This window comes from Lepidochelys olivacea, assembly GCF_965140295.1.
Source record: "Lepidochelys olivacea isolate rLepOli2 genome assembly, chromosome: 10".
Lineage (NCBI taxonomy): Eukaryota > Metazoa > Chordata > Testudines > Cheloniidae > Lepidochelys > Lepidochelys olivacea.
In genome coordinates this window covers 7,743,248-7,769,238 of record NC_140420.1, presented here as the reverse complement: position 1 = coordinate 7,769,238, position 25,991 = coordinate 7,743,248, and the positions used below count along the sequence as shown (strand labels likewise).

At 54.4% G+C, this 25,991-nt stretch overlaps 1 protein-coding gene across 3 annotated transcripts in view; it reads left to right on the top strand.

Annotated features, from left to right (window-relative positions):
* The window catches only part of RAI1 (retinoic acid induced 1), a 133,719-nt gene extending 107,975 nt beyond the window's left edge, over nucleotides 1–25,744 (top strand). The window contains exons 3-7 of one of the 3 annotated variants that reach the window (XR_014713352.1): nucleotides 11,383–16,966; nucleotides 21,190–21,283; nucleotides 23,369–23,418; nucleotides 25,044–25,385; nucleotides 25,497–25,744. Coding sequence is in view for 2 of the 3 variants with exons in the window: in XM_084641524.1 (XP_084497650.1) it covers nucleotides 11,399–16,966; nucleotides 21,190–21,283; nucleotides 23,369–23,418; nucleotides 25,044–25,058 (5,727 nt within the window). In the remaining variant the exon portion in view is untranslated. Of the gene's footprint in view, nucleotides 1–7,042; nucleotides 7,175–11,382; nucleotides 16,967–21,189; nucleotides 21,284–23,368; nucleotides 23,419–25,043 lie in introns of those variants that run through there. The other 2 variants (XM_084641525.1, XM_084641524.1) reach the window with 2 other exon arrangements.
* Nucleotides 25,745–25,991: the final 247 nt, after the last annotated feature.

The window sequence follows — 25,991 nt, the reverse complement described above, 5'->3', positions numbered from 1 at the left end:
CGAGCCCCGGGCGATCCCCTCGCGCCACGGTTCCCGGAGCACGCCGGGGCTCGGTGTTGCCGCTGGCTTGCAGCCGGTGCCATCGGTGTCGTGTGGGGCAGGCTCCAGCCCCTCACGCCGCGCCCTTTGCTGAACTAGGAGGAACCTGCCTAGGGGCATCCCCCGCTAGCTGGGGGGAGCGCGCGTGGGAGGGAGCGAGGGGGGCTGCAAGTGGCCGCGGCGAGTCCCCCCTCCCCCACGCGCCCATTCTCGGCACAGCCCCAGCCTCATTTATCATCATCTGTGGTCAAGTGAAGTGTGCAAGGAACAGCTGCTTCACTCGGCTGATTTCCGAGGGAGTGTACAGCAGGGAATCGGGGAAGATGAATGATGGAGGCTGGGGAGGAGAGCTGCTTTCTCTTGCCTCCTCCCCACTGGGGGGAGGGGGTCCCCTTAGCCCAGCCGCCTCCCCCCCCTTCCCCGGGTCCCTGTGCATGCCCACGGAGCCAAGGGGCTAGGTTGCTGTGGCTTGTTGATGGTGGCTTAAGAATCCTTCCCCCTCTGCTCTAATTAATACTGATGGGGGGAGGCAGGAGTCTGGGGCTGCCTTGCTCCTCTCCCACCCTGTGTCCCTGCAATGGCGAGATTGCTGGGTGACCTTGCACCAGGCTACCCCAGGCAGGGAGAGGGGCTTTGGGTGCCGATGCAGAGGCAAGATGAGAGGGCGGGCGGGCTGTGAAGAGCAGAAATGAGCCCCGGGAAGTTTTACCTGGCCCCGGGGGAGTCCTGCGGATTTCCTGCCACTCCCCACCGGCAGCTCAGGGCATGCTGCCTGTCTAGCACGCCAAGGGAACAGCTGTCGCAAGCAGCCGCCTGGCTGCCACCTCCCCCACGCTCAGATTCCAGCCACGGGTGCCTGAACCCCATGGGTGCCAGGAGGCCCCCCCCCACCACACACACACACAAGCCACCCCCTGGGGATGGAAGCACCCATCCGCCCAGATCTCCCACCCAGGGGGTACACACAGCTGGGGGGGGGGGTGTCACAGCGCAGCCCTCACTCGGAGGCTGATAACAGACTTCATCCCTGCGTCGCAGCCTAATTACTGGGCGCAGGGCCGGCTTCATTTCAGTGCCCACGAGCGGAGAGAGGCTGCGCAATTAGCTTTGTCCTCTGCCAGCTGGAGCAGGGCCCCCGCCTTAGCACGGCGCAGTATAGCCCGACGGCCGGCGGGGGCTGGGCAATTTCTGATCTCCCCCGACCCCCCTCTCTCCTCCAGCCTTAATAATCAAATTACGCGCAGCAGTTTGCGGTGTGGCAGCCTGCCAGAGTGTGGTTCGGGGCATCTCCAGCCTGCAGCTCCTGGGCTGCCAGGCGCTTTCACAGCTCCCCGTGCAAAGGATGATCGGGCTGCAATGGGAAACCTGCCCCCCTCTGCTGCTGCTCTCTCCCCAGTGGGGCTAGAGTGGGGGGGGAGTGGGCAGACCCTGCTACCCTGGCATAGGGTGGGCAGACCCAGGATCTAGGCTTGATGGTCAGCAGCCTGCTGCCTAGGTGCCTTGACAGCTGGCATCCCAGGGTGGCTGCTTAGCAAGGGGGCTGCATTTTGTAACGCTCCATCTGGAGAGCTCTGGGGATGGGGGCTTTGGAGCAGTCAGGGAGTGGTGATGACAGTGCTTTCCCCAGATTATTACCACGCAACAGCACTGGTTATTTTTAGTTTGCAAGACCTAGCTGATGTCACATCACCCGAAGAGCGCGCAACCAGAGACTGAGAGAACAGGCTGGAGCAGCTGCGGGGTAGCAGCGAGGGCCTGGGCCTACGGGGAGCTGAGCACTCCCACGTCAGTGGAAGCTGCAGGCGCTCGGCCTCTCTCAGGACCAGACCCTTAGAGAATTGGAAGCAGGAGACAGGCTTGGAGGGGGGCAGGGAGCTGGCAGAGGATTGGAGCAGCCCAGGACTGCAGTGGCTGGAGGGGTGAGTGACAACGTCCAAAGGAGCTGGCGGCATTGTCAGTGGAAACGTGTGCCGTTCCTGGTAGCCGCCCCTCCCCGGAGCAGAGAGAGTGACGTCGGAGTCTGAAGTCCCTGAGCCTCCGTTCTCTCATTCAGCATGCTGACGTCCGTGCAGAGAGTTCCCCTGGCTTCAGAGGGCTTTGGATCAGGGCCTTCGTCTGCAGAGTTCTGTGCCTTTGTCTTCCCCCCGAGCGGGCATCAGAAAACCATCACAAACGGCGGCCGAAGGCTCAGTGCCTCTGAGCAGCTGGCGTTCACTGCCCCGAGCGTCTGCACAGCTGTGTTGTGACACCTCAACGCCACCACATGGCTCCAGCTCGCTTGGCCGGCCCGACAGCCTAAACCCCTTGTCTGGGGCACTTGAAGGGCCTGGTATGCACAGAGTATGCAGTGTTTCTCTTGAGATGGGCGTTGAATTAAGCAGGTCGCCTGCTGGGAACGGCTGAGGCTCTCTGACCTTTTCCATCTGTGGAGCACTTGACCCCCTCTTCCAGCCCAAGTTCTGGACCCACCTCTCTTTCCTAGCATAAGAGAGGGGTCAGCTGTGGACCACTCGCAAGGGTGTTGCTGATGACAAGTGGTGTGTCACTGTGAAAGGAAGTGAAGGATTGTAGTGTATTTGACTAGTGATTGACTTTCATCCTTCACGTTTCCAACCCTGCATCAAGTGGGTGTTTTAATTCTAGTTCATGTTCTTATCCCCCTCCAAAATGGAGAGGTGAAAACTGAAGTGAAGTTACAGGGGGGCAGCAGGCTGTATAAATAGGTCTTTTAGTTAGAAAATAGGACTGTAGGATCTCGGGAGTGTCCCTGACCCCGCACTGTGCCTCCATTTTCCCCTCTGTAAAATGGGGACAAGCCTGACATTCTCGCTGGGGGAAGGGCTGTGAGACATAAGTCATGGAGTGGTGTAAAGTGCTTTGAGATCCTCAGAGAGAGAGAGAGAGAGAGAGAGAGAGGAGGGGTTCATTGTTCTCTTGTGGGGAATGTCTAGCCCGCTGACCAACAGCACTCGTGTGTCATATTTGACAAACAGGTAAGCGTGCCTCTGATCTCTGGAGGGGCGTTGGAGTGGAATCTCCTACTCAGCAGGAAAATGTGTGGGGACCCTCCAGAAAGTGCCCCTCCAAAATAGCAAGTTGCCATTCGCCGGCATTTGTTTGTCACCTGCATGAAAAGGTGGTAGTGGGCAGTACCTGGAGCTTTTCCTCTGCCTAAGGGGCTCCTCCGTGGAGCCCCTGCTTTTCTCCTTTCCCTTCCTGTGCACCATTCTTGCCAAAGAGTACTCCTCATTTCCCTTTGGAGCCGGCCAGTGCTGCTGGGTCTAATATGCTGGGTCCCACCTCTACTTCTCATGCTCATCAGAACTGCTTTCCTATTGCTTTTCTGACAAACGAATGCCCCCTGCCGGTGATTCGCTCTGTGCCCTCAGAAAATATCCCCTTCCGCAGGAGTGGGCTGTGGCCTGGAACCACTCCTGGGTGTGCACGGCTGGTGCATGGGGGTTGTTGTTTGGATGGGCTTTCTGGGTATGTCTACACTGCAAAGAAAAACCTGTGGCGCCCTGTCTCAGAGCCGGGCTCACTGGGGCAGAGGCTGCCGGGCTAAAAATAGCCTCCCCACTTGTAGGCGTCCCCACTCGGCTCTGAGACCCTCCTCCCTTGCCAGACTCCACCTGAGTGGGAATGTCTACACAGCTGTTCTTAGCCCCATAGCCCGGGCCCCATGAACCCAAGTCAATTGACCCAGGCTCTGAGACTCAGTGTCACGGTGGGGTTTTTTTGGTTTATTTTTTCAGTGTAGACATACACTCAGTCACAACCCTGGCAAGCTGGGTCTGCTGGTTCAACAGTCTGAACTAGGCTGTGGAGGTTAAGCTGAGAGGCCGTTCCCACCTCTCCTCAGTGCTATTGTTTCAGTCTGTCTGGCTGCAGACTCAATGAGACAGCCGCCTATTGATTTCCTTTGTGATTGTGATCACGGGGCTGGGCTAGAAACTTCTTCTTAATTGAAAGCTGGGATCCTGGAGAATAGGGCATTGAGCAGTCTCCAAGGGGGAGCACCTGGGAGCCTGAAGGTGGAGGGGCCCCTAGGAGTCAGCCCGGGAGAGAATGTTAAACCTTGCTGCTGTAGACAGCTTGACTTGAGGCCAGCCTGCATCAGGCTGGAGCATCTGTTAAGTGCCACGCTAGCCAGGCCACAAGGAGAGACAGAGCATCTGACCCGAGGGAAAGAGGTGAGGGAAGGGAGCTGTGTCAAAGCTGCACCTGCTGAGAAGAGACAGACCTAGGCTGGCTAAGTCCAACCTTACAGCACAGGCTGGGAATCTGCTAGCAAGGGGACGTAAGAGACCTCTTGGAAGGGAAGGAGGGGCTGGCTCTGTCGTGGGTAGCAGGGATGCTGGGAACTGCATTTCAGAACCAATCCTGCAGGCTGCTCTGCCTCTCTTGGGTGGGGCTGAGCACCCTCCAGTCCTGCTGATGGCAGTGCTTCGTAGGATCAGACCCTTCATCTGCCTCCTTCTGTGGGGTGGGAGCGAGGAAAGTGAATTCCTGTTTAATGTTTGTTCGGGGGACGGCTGGCTGGGGAGCAAGTCCTGTGCATGTTTCCCCTCTTCTCCCAAACAGCTTTGCCAGTGCTCCGCAGATGCAGCCAGACACTCCCGCACAGGCCTGCCCACCATGCACTTCAAGCCCGACCTGAGGCATGGCCAGCTGTCCCAGTCCTGAGCCCGTGCAAAGCTGTGACAACCCATCCTAAAAGCACCTGCAACTCTGCTCCTTCTGCTTGCTGGGCCAGCCCTCCTGACCAGGGATCATTAGCAGTGCTGAATTTGTGTGCACAGTTTGGGGGGTAAAAGAGAGCGAGGGAGTACAGTAAACGCATTTCACATGTGATCTGACCGAAGCTTGTCTCCAGGTCTCTCTTTCCAGCGGCCACAGAGAAGAGATACACACTGCCAGGAGTTTGTTCTCCAGAATGACAATGGGGACTCCATAGGGCTCCTATATCCGTGTGTCAGTCATGTAGTCTCTCCAGGTAGCTCTTTGTAACAGGATGGCCAGCCTGTGGAAGGGCAAGGCCTTGATTTGAGCTAACATGAAGAATAAAATCACGTCTTAACTGGGGCACTGAGGGTCACTCTTGGTCAGCTTACGCAGGGCACTGGTGCTTCAGGTGGACATGAGGAGTTCCCCTCCTCACTGCTTATCATGCCAGTCTTGCCTGCTCCTTAATATTCATGAGCAGGAATATTCAGCTGCCCTTGCACGCAACTCTCTAAAGAGAGAGACTGGGACCAATCCAACAAGCGCAGACGCCATCTGACCGGGGCAGAACAGGGAGATGTACAGGAGCTCTGAGGCACAAGTAATCATTTTCAACGTCTGTAAGACTCACGGTGTTAAAACAGTTTCTGTAGGGTCCGCCGCTGTAGTAAACGGATTGTATTTATGGATCTCCTTTTTTCAGCGGGATTGTTGCTAGAGCAGCTGACTCTCTCCCCTCTCCCTTACCCCTTCCAAGATGAAGCAGAGCTACTTTCACAGGCTCTGTTCTCCAGCCATGTCCTCCAGTATCTGCCCATTGCAACATCCTTCCCAGCTTACTCTGTGAGCGTTGCCCTCAAAAGCTCCCCTGCCACACCATCCCTCCTTGCAGCTGAGGAAAGATGGCCTCATCAAAGGGGCTTGCTGGTGAGTGTTGCAGGAAGCTACCTACATCCCCTCCAGGGCCTAATATGTGCCTCAGTTTCCCCACCTGTAAAATGGGAGGTAACAACATTCCCCTGTCTCAGAGGGGTTGTGAAGGGCAAAGCTTTTGTACGTTATTGATGCACTTTTGGTCTCTGAGATCATTCCAGGAAAGCAACATTTATATATTATTTTTAACAACATAGATTTCTGCAAAGGTTTTTCCAGCATTTTCATCTCCACTGACTTCTTTTCAGAGGAGTCGGGTAAAAATCACGGGCAAATAATGTTCCCCTCCACAGTGATCGCGGTTTTCCCCTGGCTGTGAAATCTACTTTCTGGGGGATCTCCCTCTGTGAGAGTCCCACGGGTCAGAGTTGTGAGTCGGTGTGGGGGAGGGGCTCTAGGCAGCTGAATAGCATCTCCTGCACTGCACAGTGTGATTGTCCGAACCACTGGTCAGATAAGAGGTTGTCCCCATGGCAACTGCCTACTGCCAAGGTCTCGCTGCTCTGGAGCCGTGGGGGCTGAGGTGCCGGGGGATGGAATGTCTGACGCACCGGAGCCAGCGCAGACTGTGGGAATGGATCTGATCCAGAGTGTCCCAGGTCAGGATCCCCAGCACGTGGGAGCAAAGGAAACGGGCCAAACTCTGTGCTCAGTACTGCATAAATCTCGAGCACTGAACTCATTCAAACAGAGCTCCTCTGGATTTACACCGGACTCACTGGGAGCAGAATTGGGCATGGGGGGAGGAATTCTGGATTTGTCCCAGGTAACAGAGAGCAGAATGCAGCCTTGTGTGTAACAAGCCTAGCAGAGGATCCAGGGGGAATAGCCTGGGTTGTGTGGGTGTTTTCCTTGTGCTGATGGGCTCCCCCTAAGATGTACTCAGGAGGAAATCCACCCACAGCTTTGGCCCATGGCTTCTGTTGATTTTATTTGCCTTGCTTCCCTTGGGCTAAATCCTGCTCCTGCTGAAGTGGGGGCGAAAGTCCCATTGACCTGAACCAGCTCATCGGCCTTGTTTTTAAAACCCTCTGTGGTTTTGCTGTAGCCAGTGTACATCACAGCCTCCTCCCTGTCCCCTCGCACAGTCTCTGCAACAGCCCCCTTTTATCATCTTGGCCTCATTGACTCTTTCGCTTTTCAGGTCTGCTCTGAAAGCAGCTTTCTCCCTTGCCCATAACTCTGAATCCGCCTCTCCCCCCTGCTGTTGCTTATCTCTGCATTCGGATTCTTTCAGTCCAGGGGAGAGTGAGGGAAGACGCTTTATGGCATGAAGCCGTAGGGTATTTGTGTCACCCTGACACAACCCTCTCCCCGGCTGTTATGCAGCAGGGCACGCTGACCTGGAATGCTGCATGCTGCTGCACTGTCTTGAAGGGCCTGGCTAACAGGCTAAACAACCGCGCTTCGCTGACTTTGGCTATGTGGCTGACCTGCATGATCGTGTGGTTTGCACAGCCGGAGTGGATGGGCCCAGGTGAGTTTATAACCAGGTTTTGAAAGCCAGGTTTTAGCTTAGCATCTGTAGCAAAACTCGGCCCTGTCTACACTGCGGAACCAAAGCGGGTTTCAACCCAGTTGTGCCACCAAGGCGTTGCATAATCCAAACAGGGCCTAATACTACGGTGTGAGTATCAGCGGAATTAGGGGTCCCCCTGGAAATCCAAGGAGTTACATCAGAGATACATTGGGCCCTTAATGCTCAGTGTTGGCCAATGTGTGGGGCTGGGAGAGGGGAGCCTATAGTCTGGGAAGCACAGATAGTCAGGGCCATCAATTGTTGGAGGAGCTATTGTCGGGAGGTGGCTGCTGTCGTACATTCTCCCCATTGCTAATCAGTTCCCACTGCTAGGCTGCTTCAGGCCTTCTCTTTCCTCGCTGGCTCCAGGGGCTTCACAGACTATTGCTTTTGGAGGTTGGTGGGTAAGGGACAAATCCAGAGAGGTAGCATCCCTCACACGAGAGTCCTCATGCAGCCTGGTGCATTTCCAGCGGAGGATCGGTTCAGTGGAAATGTCACCGTGACCCAAACCCACTTTGATTCTAATTGGATCCTTCCCTCACCATCTCCCCCGGTTCATTCCCCTCTCTCTGTGCTAATGTCACGTCCCTCTTTCCCCCACAGCCAAACGGTGTCATTATCTCAGCCTGGCATTGCCTGGGCTCTTTGGAAAAGTAATAATAATTAATAATCAAAGAGAAAGGAAGGAGCCTTCCATTAAAGCAACAGCCCAGTGTTTTTTCAAGCTGCTTTCATTTTTCAAACCGACTTCCTTGTGTAGCTTTTGGGCCCTTTCCACCCTTTCGTTTTCTCCCTGCCCCTCGTGTCCCCAGGGCCTCTCTTTCATTTGTGTTCTTTTGTTCCCCGATTCCTTCCCCCCAGCCCCTTTGGTGGGACAGGGGAATGTTAAGCCACGATTTCTGCGTCCGGTGACTTTAGCACAAGGGTCACAGTATTTTAATCGAATTGTCTTTTCTCCGAGATATATGCTTTAACCGCATCCAGCTGCTTGTGCACATTGGGAAATCCAGCTGTAATACAGAAGAGCTCAATTAAGCGGAGCCAGCATTCCATTCAGTGGGAGGGGGAGTGGAATAACAGGGTGCTGGGGAAGGGTGACGGCAAGGGGAAATTAGCAATGCCACCTTTCTTAGTAGCTTTTAATAGCGTTTTTTGGTCATGTCTTTCAGAGGCTTTGGTTTTCAAAATAAATAAATAAAAGGTGCTGAAATGTTAATGATATCCACAGGACACTCAGCAGGAAATGAGAGCAATCTGGGACTAATAAAAGCAGAAATGTAATTTGTGCAGATAGACAAGGCTCAACAGACAAAGGTGCAGGCAGCTTCATTTAGACCTAAGCAGAGTTTTGCACATTCTGGCCTCGTAAATATGCCGCCCGATGCAACGGAACGAGGGGGGCGCAACCTTCCCTGGATGGGGCCGCACGGAATGTGGGGATTTTATGGTCGTGCTGGAGAAGGTGCAAAGGGGAGGGGGTAACCTTGTTTCATGGGCTACGTGCTGCAGGGGCCGTTGTGATGGGGATTTGTATCTGCGGTTGTTATGAGACTGGAATGAAATTGTGTGCCTGGGTGCATGCATGCATGTCTGACTGCATGTGGGGGGGTGCATGCATGCACATGTTTTAATGCGTGTTTTTATGTGTTGGGGGGGTGCGTGTGGGTCGGTGTGGGGGTGGTTTGTTTTTAACAGCCAGCATGAAGTCTTTAGAGAAATGAGCAGATGACGGCTCAGATCTGCACCGAGAGAGAGACACCCGTGTCAAAAAACAGAGAGAGAAAAAAATCCCGCCTCTGAGCACAGCTCTGGTTTGACTCTCTCAGCAGGTGTCTGGTGTAATGTGTTAGATGCACCAACCAGAGCCGGAATCGAAGTGGGGAACTCGGGCGAGAGGCCGTTCCCTGTGTTAAAGTCATTTCCTTAATAAACACAGAGAGAGGACAGAAGGGAGAGAGAGAGAGTGCTCCTCAGAGAATGGGAGCGGTATGAAGAGCAACTTGGGCTGGCCTTTCGGTGTGCCCCACCCCAGCTCCTAGGATGGGGCACTGGCCCCTTCTGTCACCACTCCTGGTGGGGAAAGCAGGCTGGCTGGCCAGGATATGGGCCCCCCACAAGCATTCACGGTGCTTGTGTTTAGGGCCAGTCAATCAACAAGAATGGGGATGCTGCCTCACTGTTAGAGCAATCAAGTGGGTCGCCCCCAGGTGTCTCCTCCCTTTTGTGCTTCCCAGGGGAGTCAGACCAACCCTTCTAACTCACGTGGAGGACTCCCCATTTTCACACAGCTAAGGCATTCCTCATTCTTTCCGTCTCCTCCTCCTCTCATCTCTGGGGACAGAGCTCGATCTGCAGGCCTTTCTCACCTGTTGTAGGAAACGTCTTTACAGCGCAGTTAGCTCAGGTAATTGGCCCGGGTTCTTCTAGCCTGGGTGGTGTGAGCGTCCCCTGCTCCTTTTCTGCACTTGCCCGTGTGTGTGTGTCTGGGGCGCATCCCCGGTTCTTTGTGCTGAGACACTCCAGGATTCTTTCCCAATCCATGCCGTCAGTTGTGGGAGAACTGGTCCCCTCCTTGGAGGGGAATTGTGGGAAGGCATTGGAGGACTATCAAGCTCTCGCATACATCCTCGCTGCAAAGTGGGTGTGTTTCAGCCCGAGTTAAACCAGAGCCTGCGCTCTCCCCTGTACCTCCAGCCACGTCAGGCAGCCCGGCTTTAAAGCACCTTGAAACCCAGGTCAGATGGTGTGTGGATGGTAGGGGGTTGGGGCTAAAACCCCAGGTAAGAGCCTGGGTTAACTGTGCTGTGACCGCATCCCCTTAGAGGGACCTCTCTGGTCACATCCCACTGCCTTTATTAGCTCCCCCTGGAAGGAGTCAGAAGGAAACCTGCATGACCAGAACCCTTCTCTAATGTGGATAGATCGTGTGATTTCCAGTGTGGGAATATACCTGCGCCTGGCCCCAGCGACAGGGGGATAGAGCAATAGAGGAAGCTGTGAGGGTGGTTTGGGGTGGGAGAGGCAGCGGTATCCCTTACCAAGGGGATTTCACGCACCACTCGCGCTATTCGGTTTTCTCTGGTGCTGCGCAAGGTGCAGATGAGCCAGCAGTAAATCCTCACCCCGGGCCCCTCCAGTGAAAGCAAGCTAGAAAGAAGCTGGTGGGGCCTGCTCCTTGCTACACCCCCTCTGTGCACCTCACAGGATCGAGCCCTTAATGTCCACGCGGACATACCTTTACCCTTTCGTTAGCATGCATTGTCTTGTTCACCACACGTTATCTGTTTATCTACGTAGAAGATGGAAGACATGAGGCAGGTACTGCCCCTTTCCTAACAGAATTGGGGATAGGAACCAGGGACGTTTTATGATGGCTGTGCCTCACTGCTCTTCTGATAGACGTCTGCTTCAAGGGGCAGACAGATTCCAGATGGTATCACACCAATTGAGGAGGTTATTGATTGGGGGGGGCAGAGAAGCAGAACCAGGAAGTTGAAATGACTTTCCATAGCAGAGCCTGTGTTTCTGTCCTCAGTGCTGATAGGTCAAATAATAACACAACAATAATGATTAATAATTTTTAAAAAAAACGAGGCATTGTAACCGGATTACAGGATCCTGAAATCCCAAGGGAGGGTGTGGGGGGAAAGGAGGGAGGATCGTTTTGCTAAGTGATTGCCAGCACTCGAGGGGCAGAGAGGGATGGGAAAACAGGTGCGTGAAACACTGAGCAACCTCACACCATTCAAGCCCCATCCAGACGCTGCCTGCATTGGTTGCCGTCCTTGGCAGATCTGAGCCCACAGGGATGCTGGGGCTGGCAGGATGGGCTCAGTGTTCCTGAACCAGAGGGTGTCAATAGACTGCAGCTGGTAAGGGAGAGAGAAGGGGGGAAAGGAATCGTCATTGGGATTTTTGTTTTGTTGTTGTTTTGTTTTCCTTTAAAGGCGGGGGGGAGGGAGGGGAGGTTTGACTGTAGCGCACAGTCGGGAGGCCTGCATTGCAAAACAACAGCCGCAATACAGGCACAAATCTCCGAAGTCTCGCACCGGCTTTTAAACAAACAACAAAATAATGTCCCCACCCCTCCTTCCCAAACCCAAGGTAAAAGAAAATGCTTCATTTGAATCCTCTCCTCTCTCTCGCTCTCTCTCTCTTCACAGATAACAAGCCCCAGCCATGCAGTCCTTTCGAGAAAGGTGTGGTTTCCATGGCAACCAGCAGAACTACCAGCAGACTTCACAAGACACATCACGCCTGGAGAATTACAGGCATCAAAGTCAGGCAGGGCCGAACTGCGAGCGTCAGAGGCTGGTGGCGAAGGAGTACTACAGTCAGCAGCAGCTGCCTTACCCAGGGTACGAGAACAGCGCCGCGGAGAAATATCACAGGGGAAATAAGCAATTGCCTGGCCAGCAGCTGCAAGGCCGGCCGGCCTTTTCGAATTACGCAGTCCAAGAGAACAGCCCGTACCCGGCCCGCTATTCTGGGGAGGAGAGCCTGCAGACCTGGGGAGCTCAGCAGCAATCCTTAGCTGGAGGAGTGGCGAAGTATGAGGAAAACTTGATGAAAAAGAGCCCGGCTCCCGCCGGCAGCAGGCAGTACCACGAGCAAACGGCTCAGCTTCCGTTCCGAACTCATTCCTTGCACCTGCCGCAGCAGCCGCAGCCGCCTGCCTTGACATATCCCAAGCTGCAAAGGCAGAAGATCCAAAATGACGTCTCCTCACCCATGTCCTTTTCCCAGACCGGCCACTTCACCCAGCACTCCCAGTCCCAGTTCCCAGCCTCTTCGACGTACTCCTCCGTCCCAGGAGGGAGCCAGGCAGCTCATTCGTATAAAAGCTGCATCGCGCCCTCCAGCCAACAGCACGAGCGGCCTCTTGGAGGTGCTGCGAACCTGGCATCTGGGCAGCGAGTACAGAACCTGCACGGCTATCAGGCAAACCGAATTAGCTACGACCAGCAGCAGCAGCAACAACAGCCGCCCTTGCAAGGAAGGCATCATGCCCAGGAAACACTTCACTATCAAAACCTAGCAAAGTACCAACATTATAACCAGCCAGGCCAGACCTATTGCCAGACTGATGCTCCTGTGAGGACGCCAGAGCAATATTACCAGACATTTAGTCCTAGCTCAAGTCATTCTCCAGCTCGTTCTGTTGGTAGGTCTCCATCCTATAGCTCCACTCCATCTCCTCTGATGCCAAACCTGGAGAATTTCCAATACAGCCAGCAATCTCTCAGCACAGGGTCTTTCGCTGCCGGCATCACTGACCACAGCCATTTCATGCCTTTATTGAATCCTTCTCCAACAGATGGGACGAGTCCAGATGCTCAGTCTGGGAACTGCAAAAACTTGCAGAAGGAGAAGATCCCTGAAAACCTCCTGTCTGATCTCAGTTTGCAAAGTCTAACTGCGCTCACCTCGCAAGTCGAGAATATTTCCAACACTGTCCAGCAGCTTCTCCTTTCAAAATCAGCAGTGCCCCAGAAAAAAGGCATCAAAAACCCTCCTAGGACCCCAGAACAGCTCAAAGGCCAACACTGTAGTCCAGAGAGCAGCACGTATTCTGCCGAGCAGGTAGGCACCCCCCTATCGGACCCCCTTAGCACCCCTCAGTCAGTACATGCTGAAGCTCAGGATGCCGATTATCTGAGCGGGTCTGAAGATCAACTAGAGAGAAATTTCCTTTATTGCAGTCAAAGCCGCAGTCCAGCAAGGGTCAACAGCAACTCCAAGGCCAAGCCCGAGTCGGTCTCTACCTGCTCAGTGACTTCTCCAGACGACATGTCCACGAAGTCCGATGATTCTTTCCAGAGTATTCATGCTAACCTGCCCTTGGAAACATTCACCAAGTACATGACCAATGAAAGGGAGTGCCCAAGGCTGCTTCTGAGTGCGCTGTCTCAGGAGGAGCTGGCTTCCGAAATCATTGTGCTACAGGACGCTATCAACGAGAAGGCAGACAAAGCCTGGGCCAACTCCCCCACTTTAAACAAAGACCCTGCAAAATCCCCCTTCCATGTAGAAAATCACAGAACGGGTCTGGACTCAATGGTTAAGAGCACATGGTCCAACCACGGTGACTCGGGTACACACACCGAACCCCTGAAATTAAACAAAGCCTCTGGGGGAAACAACAGTAAGGATTTCAGCGAAGAGGTTTATGAGAATGCCCAAGTGGAGTTTACAACAACTGAAACAAAGAATGCTCTTAAAGTCACCAGTTCCCTGGCGTATAATTCCAAACCCAGTATCCCAGCTGCTACTTCCAGTTCTGAGGCCGCCAGTTACAGCTGCTATTCAAACACCACGGCCAACTCAGTGGGTTCCGAAAACACCATGGAGCATTTTGACTGGCCAGATGAAAGCATCAGTGAATCATGCCTGAGGTGGAAGGAGCTTGGGCCATGTCTACAATCATCAGATCTTTCCAAGGGTTTGTTCCACAGCAAATTGGCTGGGTCTTGCAAAGAGAAAAAAAATGTCTGCTGCATGGATATATGTGACGGTGAACAATCAGCCAAGAATGAACAAGCCGAGGACTTCAGCCAGCAGCAGATGGGGGAGGAAGACACTTTGACGTATGATGAGGCCACCAAAGCAGATAGTGAGAGGTGGCTGGAGGATACCAGGCACTGCTGTTCAGGTGGGGACTTCAGCGAAATCCCGATGATATCATCTCCAGATCTGAAGGAGTCTGATTTGGAACCAGAAGAATATTCATCTCTGTGTGAGCTGGCTAGTTCAGAGCAGAAGTCTGTGATCTACGATACATCCCCACCTAAACCTCCTGAGAATGCTGCGGTGCTCTCCTCCAAGGATGTGCCGGTATCAGCAGAAGAAACTGTAAGCACAGTGGAGAAAGAAGATTCAGCTCCCTCCTCTCGTTTGTCTGGACAGTCTGTTATCCTCTTGGGCCCGGCAGTTGGCACTGAAACCAAGGTGAAAAGTTGGTTTGAATCTTCTCTGCCTCACATAAAACCTGAGGAGGACACAACAGTAGGTGAAAGCGTCCTCCAGGAGAAGACAGAGACCGAAACGACCTTGTCCGTTAAGGTAAAGAAGCAAATACTACCAGAAAATTTGCTGGCAAAATCAGAGTCGATCTCGAGGGGCAAGACTCTTCGCAGCAAGAGGGTCCATTCCAGGTTGTCAGAAGGAGAGGAATCCAGCAAACCAGTACCAAGCCCGTTCAAAGACATCCAGGCAGCTGGCATGGTGGCCAACACACGTGTAGAGCCAGATGGCCAGATGGAAACAACAAGCAAAAATGCCCATGGCCAGACTCCTAGGTTTCCAACTGAAGGCTTGCCAGCTCGGATGTGTACCCGCTCTTTCACTGCCTTGAGTGAGCCCAGGACGCCAGCCCCACTGGAAGGACTGAAGGTGTTGCCCCATCAAGAAAAGTTAGGGAAGAAACCAGTTTGTGGCATGAAGCAGAGAGTTGCTTTCAAAGCCAGGAAACGCACTGGAAGACCGGCCCCAAAAGTTGTTCAAAATCCCAGTGAACCCACTTCTCTCCTGGTCCCAAACTTGGTGCAGAACGAGGACTTTATTGGCCAAAAGGCTAAAGGCCTAGAGCCCCAAGACGCAGAGGTGAAGGACCAGAGATCCATGATCCTGCGGTCTAGGACCAAGACACAGGAGGCCTACACAAAAAGGAGAAGGGAGAAGAGGACTGCAGATGTCAGGCTCAAAAACTGTAAAACACCCAAGAAGCTCCTTTCAAACAACCATCTACCCCCCACCTTCAAGATCACACCCCCAGGGGGGCCACACAAAGAAGGGAAGGTGGGCAAAAGAATGAAACTCTCCAAATCCGGGCCTGGAACGGGCAGCAAACTGTCTGAGCGGCCGCTGCATTCGCTGAAGAGAAAATCCACCTTCGTGTCCCCTATCCCTACCAAAAAGAGAAATTTAGTTTTAAGGAGCAGCAGCAGCAGCGCAAAAGAGGAGAAGCCCGAAGCCTCCCCCAATCTCTTTAAAAGGATGCCGTCAACCAAAAAGGCGAGAGCTAAACTGCCCACAAAGAGCTCCTGCGAAGCAGCCTTGACGCCCCCTCCAGCTAAAGAACCCCCCAATGTCTGTATTAAAATCACCTCTCGGGCGGCATTTCAGGGGGCCATGAAGACAAAAGTGCTGCCCCCGAGGAAAGGCAGGGGCCTGAAGCTGGAGGCCATTGTGCAGAAGATCACCTCACCGAATTTAAAGAAGTTTGCATGCAAAACGGCCGCCGCTACTGCACACAGTAATCCTCTGAGCCCTGCCGGCGTGGAGAAGGAGCGGGCCTTAAAGAATGCAAGTGTAACCCCAGCGGTGGGAGAAGCGGGGCCATTAAACCAGGGCATGGCACAAAAGGCTCCTGCCGCTTCAGTAGCAGAGCAATTATGCAGAAATTCGAACAACAGACCCTTAAAAGGAAAACTAATGAACAGTAAGAAACTGTCCTCTGACTGTTTCAAGGGTGAGGCCTATTCATCTCCCGAGACAGCGCAGCACAACGGCAGCAGCATGGCTGCGAAGAGCATCAGCCTGCTGCCCAAGAAGAGGAACCGAAAAGGGAAAGCAGCAGCCTTCAGCGTGGCCAAAAACCCCTTGGACAGGCGGGCGCATCTCGCCCCTGCTCTGCTTCTGACGGCCAGAGAGCGGGCAGGCGCGGGGGACGCGCTGGGGAACGGGGAAGACGGACAACGGGACGGGAAGAAGCCGAAGACCGAGGACAAAGACTTGGCCAAGAATGAACCCCCCGAGGGGAGAAGCTCCCAGACCCAAACCCGGGTGCAGAAGCAGCGAGCGAACCACTCCAGCTACAATGGCTACTCCAAGAGACAAAGGAAACGGCACACCCGCAGCAAGGCCAAGAACGTGGCCGCCAGGTGTAAAAGCAGGGCGAAGCGGCAGCAGCAGGCCCCACTGCTTAACCCCGCGGAGCCCGAAATCAGGCTCAAGTACATCTCGTGCAAGCGGCTGCGGACGGACAGCCGAGCGCCGCCCTTCTCCCCCTACGTGCGGGTGGAGAAGCGCAACGAGTTCACCACCACCTGCACCGTCATCAACTCAGCCGGGGAGGAGGCCAGGCTCCACAAGGAGCAGCAGCCTTCGTCCTCGGCCCAGGCCCTGCTTCCCGGCGGGGCCTCCCTGCAGCCCAAAGCGGCGCTGCCTTTATCTTCCGCAATGCACCTGGGCCCAGTGGTGTCCAAGGCCCTCAACGCAGCCTGTCTGGTCTGCTGCCTCTGCCGGAACCCAGCCAATTACAAAGACCTGGGGGATCTCTGCGGGCCGTATTACCCGGAGCACTGCCTGCCGAAAAAGAAATCGAGGCTGAAAGACAAGATTAAAGTGGAGGGGCCGAGCGAAGAGGCTCCCGTGCCTTCGCCGGCAGAGAGAACGCTCAAAACGACAGATAATAATTGTACAACGAGTACAATCAGTGGGAAGCCGCCAAGGCTGGACAGTGCTGCTGACTCAGCGAAACAGAGCGCTCTCCGGTCGAGTTCCAGGGGGATGTTTAGGAAACTACAAAGCTGTTACTGCTGTGATGAGAGGACAGAGGGAGAGGAGGCGGCAGAGAAGCCCAGACGGCACGAGTGCAACAAAGCCGAGTCCCCGTCTCAGGAGCCAGTGGGAGACACGCAGGAGCACTGGGTTCACGAAGCCTGTGCTATATGGACCGCTGGGGTTTACCTGGTTGCAGGGAAGCTGTATGGGCTACAGGAGGCGATAAAGGTGGCTGCTGAAGTGGTAAGAGCCTCTCCTTAGGCTAAAGGGCCATTTGGAACGTGCGCACCCGCTCACCAGCCCTACACATCCGCCTCCCGTTAGCAAAAGTCCAGGATTGCCCAGATCAGAGAGGGCATGTCAACCCCACAGCTGTGATTGTGTTTGGGGCTGGGTGGGGGGGAGCCTTGCCATAAGACATAAGGATCGTATCCTCCAAACAAGTCTAACCACATTCTTTGCAGTCACTGGCAGGGGGAGTCGAGGTGTAGCCCTTTCGGAGGCCATCCTAGGAAAGGAATTCCAGTGCACATGGGGCTGCCTGAGAGGCAGGCTCAGATTTCCAACCCCGGGCGCCTCGCAGTTGTATCCTGCAAGGTGTCGAGCCCCCTCAGCTGGAGCAAAGGGTGCACTGCACCTGACACGATTAGGCCCTCGGGATAGCTAGCGCCCCGCCTAGGCAGGGCGTCCTTCTAAATGCCCCTGCTCTGGGTGTCCCCCCGTTTGAATGCAGGAGCAAACAGATAATGCCCTTTCTGGTATTGGACTGAAGGCTAGCGGGACCCTGTCGGGGCTCATAGAATGTTAAGGCCAGATGGGACCATTAGATCATCTGTATCTCGCAGGCCAGAACATTTTCACCCTGTTACCCCTGCACTGAGCCCCATGACGTGTTGCTGTTCTTCTGGGCATTTGATGCTCGTCCCAAATAGAGCCCATTCTCTAGCCATCCCAACAGAACGCAGCCGACTTTCAAATAGGGCAATTAAAAACCCCCATAGGGCCCTTTTCACCAGCGAAACGCAGGGCCCTTTTCACCAGCGAAATGCCACGTGCCCTCTGGTGGGAAGCCATTGGAAACCGGAACGCCAATTAATGAGCAGCCGTATCTCTTTAGTATTCATTTGGGGCCACATCCTGCCAACTCCAGTGGGAAGTCAGCCTGGGTAACGACTGCAGGGTTTGGCCCTGTATTGGGCTTTCCTTGGCGTCCCTAGACTTCCCACAGTGTTAATAAATAGAAGAGGAAGATGGAGGGAAAAGGGGATTTAAACATTCACCAGCTGAGTCTTATTAGGAAGAGCCAATACCTACCTCGTTTTGAGTCAGAGACATGATCCTTACGTGCTGCTGTCGACTGGCTCCAAATGGCACTTTAGCATGTTCACCTTCATCTCACCAGCCTCCACTGCTCTGGTTACATACCCGCTGTGCCCCAGGGGCATAGCGAGGTCTCGATGGGCGGCAGAACAGTGTCCCATGCCACCCATCCCTTGCCCCCCCTGCGGTTCCTGTGGTGTTGCACCCACAGTAAGCAGCAGCACCCCGGTACAGTTAGACAACAATGCGTTAACAGTGCGTTAATAAAAAGCCCGAGGAGCAACAATGAAAACCTGCCAATTGTCTTAAGAAATGTTGCTCCCAGGAAATCAAAAATAATGCACTGGCGTAAATGGGGTTTGTGTGGCGACAGGTATCCTGTAACCATGCCTCAGGCCTGGGCAGAAGCTGAAAACGGGGGGCGAGATTCTCCAAAGCACCCAAGTGATGTATTTGCACAAGTCCCATTGACTTTCGGTGAGACACATGCTCCTTTGAAAATCCCACCCAAGATGCCTATTTTGGCCTTAAATTAAACTTTCTTTGTGCGGGAAGGTGACCCTCCATGTTCCCATAAAATTGTGGAGATCCATCACCCGTGGGGACTCTGAGATCTGCTGGAAGCAAACTGTTCCACCTTTACTGCAACCAGCTTGGCTTGCGTCTCAGAGGTGCAATGCTAGCTAGGAACAGGGATGGAAGGGGAAGGGGAAATGGGATGAAGAAACAGAAGCTGCCTGGCCAGATTCCACAGTGACGGGCAGAGTAGGGGGCAAAGGGACCCTTCTTCCTTCACTTCTACGCCTTTCCTTTTCTGTGCCAAAAGGATCTAATGCAAATAAGACGCAGGGGTAATTAACCACTGGGACAGTTTACCTAGGGAATGTGATGGCTTCTCCATTGCCAATGTGATGGCTGCTGCAAGCCCGTCAATCAATACTTGTTGTTTTTCTTTTAAAAAAAACACCCTTCTAGCTCCGCCAAAATTGGATGCAGGGGATAGTGGGTGACGTTGTCTGGTCTGGGCTATGCAGGAGGTCAGATTAGAGGATCATACTGGCCCTTGTTCAGCTGAAAGTCTGTAAATCCATGGTTTTACCAAAACACCAAGTAGTTTGAGGCTGTCAGTGGATATGCCACAGTGGACTGTTCTTACAATGTCCCTTAGCCTGGGCCATTTACGCTGTCTGGCGCATTTACACCTGTACCTAAGTGCGTCTCCTCATTCGTACACACACCGTTTCACAAGCAGAATAGACAAGCTCAAAAGCACAGTGATTATTAGCTTCTCCGGGCAGGGATCTCTTCTGTGCCCTCTTCTGTGTCTCTGAAGCACCATGCTCAGCAGTGGGGACACTGAACTGGTAATAATTCATCATCAGAACCTGCCGGGCAAAGGAGAGCCAATCAGGGCCAGATCCTCAGCTGGTGTCACTCGGCATAGCTCCATTGACTTCAGCGAAGCTAACCTGATTGATGACAGCCGAGGATCTGGCCCTCAGAGAGTAGAGAGGTATCACTGGGTGCAGATAATGGCATGTTATATGGCGTTCTGCTGTGTTTTTACAGCATGTCATTACTGTTATTTAAATAGCTTTATGAACTAATCAGGGTTGGAACATTTTAAACATCCATTCGCCCTCTATCCCCAGCTGCAAAGTCCCTAAAGGGGTGGGTCTGTAGAAATTGCTCAGCCGTTCCTCATCTTGGACCCTCATTCACCTGCACCTCGCACTTGTACTGTTGTAAGCGATGTACCTTGGAATTGCTGAGACCCAGGACGGGGGAGAGGCAAAGGGCCAATTCTGCTCTCAAGCTCTGCTGTAGAGCAGGCTGGCATGAGTGAGCGGATGTGGCCCGAGGATATGCTAATGCAGTGAACCCCATGTCATGGCTAGGAACTGGTATCAGTTAGCATGAGGAGGGTGGATCCAAACAGTCAATTCCCCACAGTTCCAGGGTTTTAATCTTCCCCTTCTGGGCTCAGCTCCACTTGCACCCTTCCCTCTGGGCCTCTGCAGGTTGCTCAGTGCAAGGTGCCCTCTCTCTCCTGACCCTTCCACCTGCAGGTCCCTGGCTGGGTGTTCTCCAGCACTGCCGTTTGATGCTGTGTAGCATACACAGACTCCGAGTTGTACCAGGCCTTGTAAGGGACAGCTCGTGTTCCCAGAATGGTTCAGAAAGAGGACGACACCCAAAATCCATATACGTTTCGCATGCAGCACAGGGCGAGCTGGAGACTGGAGCACATGAAGAGCTGGGATTCTAGACCCAGCTCTGTCCCTGACTCACTGGGCAGCCTTGGACAGGTCACTCCACCTGTGGGTGCCTCTGTAAAATGGAGAGGATGACACTTACCTAGCCCACAAGGGGGTTGTGAGGATTAATGAATATTTGGGAACCACTTGGAGATCCTCTGGTGGAACACACCAGGAGGGCAAAGTATTTTGACTGTTGTTCTACATCAAGCAAGTTCATTGGGCAGTCATCGGAAGAGTGTTTTGTCCCACCGCAATAAGAGGATTTGTCTCCCCTGACACACAGTTGGGTTGCATTAGCCCCACCCCATCCCAACACCGCACTGGGCTAATGCCCTTTTAGAACATAAATGGTTGCCACAGCCTCTAAGCATTCAAATTTGGGTCTGGTTACGGTGTTCTTTGGTCTGCAATTCTGGGTACGGTCAACGGAAATGGGGTGGTTAACAAAACTCAGTGGTAGGCCTTGGAGAGGACAGGTTAAAGGCTGTGTCCATTCCACAGGCTCACCAGTTAGTGGTTGTGGTAACTGGGACAGAATTCTTGAACTGCAGTGGGTGGAAAAGAGGCAGCAGTGCTATCCCAGGGACAGTGGGAGCAATGGAAGCATGCTCTGTTGCCAAATCCCCAGTAGAAGTAAGGATTACACCTCACCGTCATGGGGAAGTGAATGAGTTTGGTAAAGCTATTAGGACTCAACCAGGCTTTGTGGGGCTGAGGAATGAATGGGGTAAATCTGAACCTGGTGGGGATGTGAAACTGCCAGCTTTTCCTGGCCGTTCTGTGGCTGTCAGGGGACTAGCTAGTTGCTGTATCTGGGATTTACTTTGCTGGACCTCACTGGATTCTCTCTCTCTTTTTCCCCCTGCCCCACTGGTGGATTTAAAGAGATGCTCTAGTTGCCAACAAGCAGGAGCAACCATTGGGTGCTGCCACAAGGGATGTGCCCAAACCTATCATTACGCATGTGCCATCGACACAGGTAAGGCTTGTTTAGGAGAGGAGGGATTTGGGTCAAGAGGGCTTGAAGGACCTCAACTTCCTGCTCCCCAGCGTTTGCTTGCTCCTGGCGCGATTCCCAAGTCCCATGCATGAGGAGAGTCATACAAGATGGGGAATAAGCCTCCATTTTGGCTGGCTCGGAGACGCCCTTTCTGAGTGTTAACGCTCCATGTGATTTGGGGGTTCATAAGCGAGAGGCACGAGCACATTGCACCCAGCTCTGTGTGTGCTCCCCAATGCACTTCAGACCTGGCCCTCCGCCTCTGAGTTCCCTCAGCAGGTCGCCAATGCACCACCAATTCTGACCAGCGCGCCTCCTATTCCAGGCCTAGTCCCCCCTTCACAGGAACCACAGCTGGTCTAATGAGTTTGTATTATATCATGTTGTTGATCATTCACAGGGTGGCACTATGTGGTTAGAACAAGGGGGCTGGGAGTCAGGTCTCCTGCATTCTCCTCCTGCCTCCACCGTAGATATGTTGTATGTCCTTGGGCAAGTTACTCAATCTCACTGGGTTTTAGCTTCCCCCTTTGTGAAAGGGTGTAATGGTACCTCCCATTCATTCTCGGTGCCAGAGTTACTGGTGATCTGTATCGGGAAGGCTCCAGAGAAGGGAAAAGCCTTTTTAATAGGCCAGGACCAAGGGTGTTATTGTCTGCATGCCCCTGCAATCGATTTTGTTACCACCAAGTGTCAGTTTGCCATGCACGTGCGCCAGAGAGATGGGACGGTATTTATGTGGCAGTCAAAAAACACTGACACAGTCTTCAAAGTAATTTCAGCGTGGCACTGCGGGCACTTTGCCACGGCCAGTCTTGGAGCCTCCCTCAGAAAGGCAGGGTGAGAAAGGCAAGAAGGAATGAAGGGTGAGAGTGAAAGGAAAAGAGCAGTGTGGGGTGCTGGGCTGAGGGGGGCACTTCTGATCCCATCCCTGCCATCCGCTCCCTGGGGGACTGGGTTGAGTCCCAGACACATGCGGTGTCTCAGTTTATCCATGGGGGTCAGGACCCCGCTGCACGGAGACGTTGTGGGCAGTAAGCAGTTAAGGTAAAGGGGCCAGAGTCAGCCCTGTAGATCTCTGCAGGAGACCCAGGGTGGGGCCTGGTGTTGGGAAAGCGCTTTCAAATCAAAGCAGCCACAAGTGTTATTCCCCATCCCCTGTCTCTCTGTGTCCTGTCCTCCTGGCGGCCTCGCCGGGGAGCTGTCGAGCTGGAGGAGGCTGTGAGCAGCCCCAGCCTCTTTTACAGCATGCACTGCGGTACTGTCAGCCTTGGAGCCATCCACTGGTACTGGTAGCTTTCCCGCAGAGAGGAGAGGCCTGGAAGAGCTGCCAGCCCTGTTCGCAGCTAGCGCCAGCTCCCGCAGAAGTCACCCAGGCACATGTGCCAGGCTGGGATGGGGCGGGACCATCTCCACCGAGCAAGATCTCCCCAGACTTGACCCTCTGGACGGCCTGCGTCAAATCCCGCTCAAGCCACCAGGGGAATAAGTTTGGCCAGTCTCAGCTCAGCCCTTTGGCAGAAACTTGGCCACATGAAACCTCATTGCTCATTTAGCGCAGCGAAGTGCGGCTGGCAGGAGAGACCCGAGCTTGGGGCCAAGGGGCAATGGTGGGAGTGGGGGAGCAGAGCAGAGCCCGGTTCCAGGGCTTCAAGAGTAGGTCCAAGCTGAGGAGCTGAGGCACAGCTCTGTGGGTGCTGCAGGTCCAGGCTGAGGAGTCCTGGTGAGCCGTGGGGGGCCTGGCACAGCCCCTGCCGGGCTTGGCTGACGTAAGCCGGGCTTCCCATCAGTCAGGAGCGGCCCCTCTGGCTGCTGGAGGAGGAGCAGTTATGGACACTAGAGTGAGTCCCATTCGGTCCTCTCCACTGCAGGACAAGGCCTGTGAGAAGGGGGAAATCGGCAGGGGTAGGGAGAAGGCTTCACAGCTCCACCACTGCCTCCAGCTCAGAGAACTCAGCCCCCGGGCTAATGGCGGGTGGAAGTGGGTGGTTGTGGGAGGCTGTGGGGGACACACGGCTGCCTCACCCGCACCCTCTAAAGTAGGGCTCTCCTTTCCATTCGCAGGTTGCTCATTAACTGAAGAGAACTTCTCTCTGAAATGTCCCAAACATAAGGTGAGCCCAGAGCCCCCCACCCAGGAATCTGTCCTCTCCTCCTGGCTTCCCTGGCCACAACCGCTGCAATTCTGTATGTTCCCCTGCACAGCTCCCATCCCAGCAGGCTGAGGGGAGCAGGGGCTGGCTAGGGTAGCCCTGCGGCCGCCCTCCCAGCCCAGGGGCTGAGCTCGTGGCCAGCCCTATGGAGCAGGAATCAAACCCAACGGCCTGCCTATCCCGCCTGGCCTCCAAGCCACCTCTGCACTCTGGCCGTGTCACCATCCTCTCCTGCCCCCAAATCTCAGCTCCCTCTGAAGCCTATTTATCCTGCTCTGTTGGCTTCAGCCTCTGGCAACTCGTCCCAGACCTCTGTTGCCCTCCTGGGGAAATGCACCCCCTGATTTCCCTTCCAGCTCCCAGAGAAACCGCGTCAAGCTGCCTCTAGATTCCTGCTCCGCCGGCGGCCTGAGCTGTTTGCGCCTGTTGGCGTTCTGCCTGGCATAAGCAAGCAGGGAACAAAGTGAGGTTGAAGCGGGAGCGTTGGAGGGCTTGTCACTGCTGCTGCCACCACCTCCCCACACAGCAACAGGAGACGGGCTGGGACTAAAGGGCTTTGTCTTCCCTCAAAGAGCTCGTTTCCAAATGCTGACCAGGGGCCCGGTAATGTAATCAGCGGTAAAAGCACTTCCTGCCTCTCTCTTTCCCCAGCTACAGCATGTGCACCTTATTACAGGCAATTAGACTGGAGGTCAGGGCTGCGCAACCAGGATCCAGACTGGGAACATGCCCACAGCTTGAGGGCTGAGTGTTTTGGATCGGGGGGGCGGCAGGTTGGGCCAGGCCCAGCTGTCATTTGTAATCCAGTCAGGACAAGACCGGGCAAGTCATCACCAGCTGGTCTGATGAGTAGGAAGAAATGTACAGATGGGTCTGGTAGCTGCTCTGGGCACCCACGTGCCTTGCTGATGCCCAGGGAGGGAAGCCAGGGGCTGTGGCCCTGGGGGGAATGCATAGCACCCCGTAGACGAAAGGGCTCCCGCTAGCGGATTTGTTAAACTGAAGTTGCAGAGTGTATAGCTGAGGCTGGAGTGTCAGGAAGCAAGGCAGTTCCTCTGGTTCAGGACCAGTGGCGAAGAGGACACCTGTCCCAGCGTGGGAAGGACAGGTCAGCAGCAGGGGGAGATGCACGTGTCCCTTTCTCTGGAAGACTCTGAAGGGAAAGGGAGGTTGGGGAGGGCAGGATACCCGCAAGCCAGCAGATGGCTAGTGTGGCACTGAATCCAGAGGGACAAGCCAGAGGAGGGCAGGTTGCTAAGAGATGAGTCTTGCTGCCCCCCGGTGGTGGCTGTTCTGTCTGTCCAGCTGACGGGCTTCAGAGTGCTGTTATTTTGCCCTGTGCCCGGCGCAGGTGAGCAGTGCCAGGGGCAGGGTGAACCCAGGGAGTCCTCGAGCTGTCAGCAGCCACCTCCGGCTGCCTCATGCCACACTGTTCCCTGCATGCTGGCAAAGCCAGGCCTGGAATTCAGCCAGGTCAGCCGGAAGGCAACACCATTCCCCCTCCTCCTTGGCGGGGCTGGGCCCCCCAGAGCAGCAAGTTAACCTTTCGGCTGCCGATCCATTAACCTGTTTGGTTTCTTTTGCAGAGGCAGCCGTTATAATCCATCTGCCGGGAAGTCGCCCCGCCGCCAGGCCCAGGTCACCGCAGAGGCTCCTTGGTGCTTGTCTCACCGGTGGCTGCCAACGACAAGACCCCACAGGGAAAGGCAAGGACGAAAGTGCAGAATGTACCCATCTGCGTCCATTCCCCCGTGCAATAGTGTTTCCCTGGGACGGGGGAGCACCCAGAATACAGGCCAGGTGGGAAGCCAGTTCCAGGTTCTACTTCTACCCTTCTGCTCCCCGCAACACGCTACCAGAGCCATTCCGGATGGGCATGGAGATCTAGCTCCAGGGTCTTCTTGGAACTCTATCCAGAGCCATTCCAGGTGGGCACGTAAAAGCATTTCCACGTTTTTCTCCTTCCCCCCTCTGAACTCTACCCCGGAGCCAGTGGGCAAAGAAATTCAGTTCCAGGTTTTTCCTCCTCTCCCCTTTAGGACCTGTAACTGACACTGATAGTAACATCTTTCACCTGGGACAAGGCCCCAGGTAAATCCCGGCCTGGAGCATTTTCAGCACCTCCCCTTGAAGTGGATTCTGGGTATACCTGCTGCGGTGGGACTCCCTTGACCAGAGAACGAAGGCGGCGCGTGGACGGTGGCTTCTCTGACCCGGTCCCAGATGATGCAAATAACAAAACCCATGGCAAATACAGACTATGTTTCAGAACTACATTAGCTGCACAGGGGTGGGGTGGGGTGGGGGTGGGCTGGGGCGGGGTGGGAGTACAGTGTAAAAGGGTTACTGATGATGTTGTCTTACTCTGGAACAGCTGGACTATGGGAGCTTTCCAGTCCTCCATATCTCACTCTGATCTGATCTGAGATGTTGCCTTCAGCAAACCTCATGGTGTCTGTCTGTATATATGTGCTCGACATGAGAAAAAAAATGGCCTGATGTTTGAAACAACACTTTGCTCTTTTGGTTTGGTT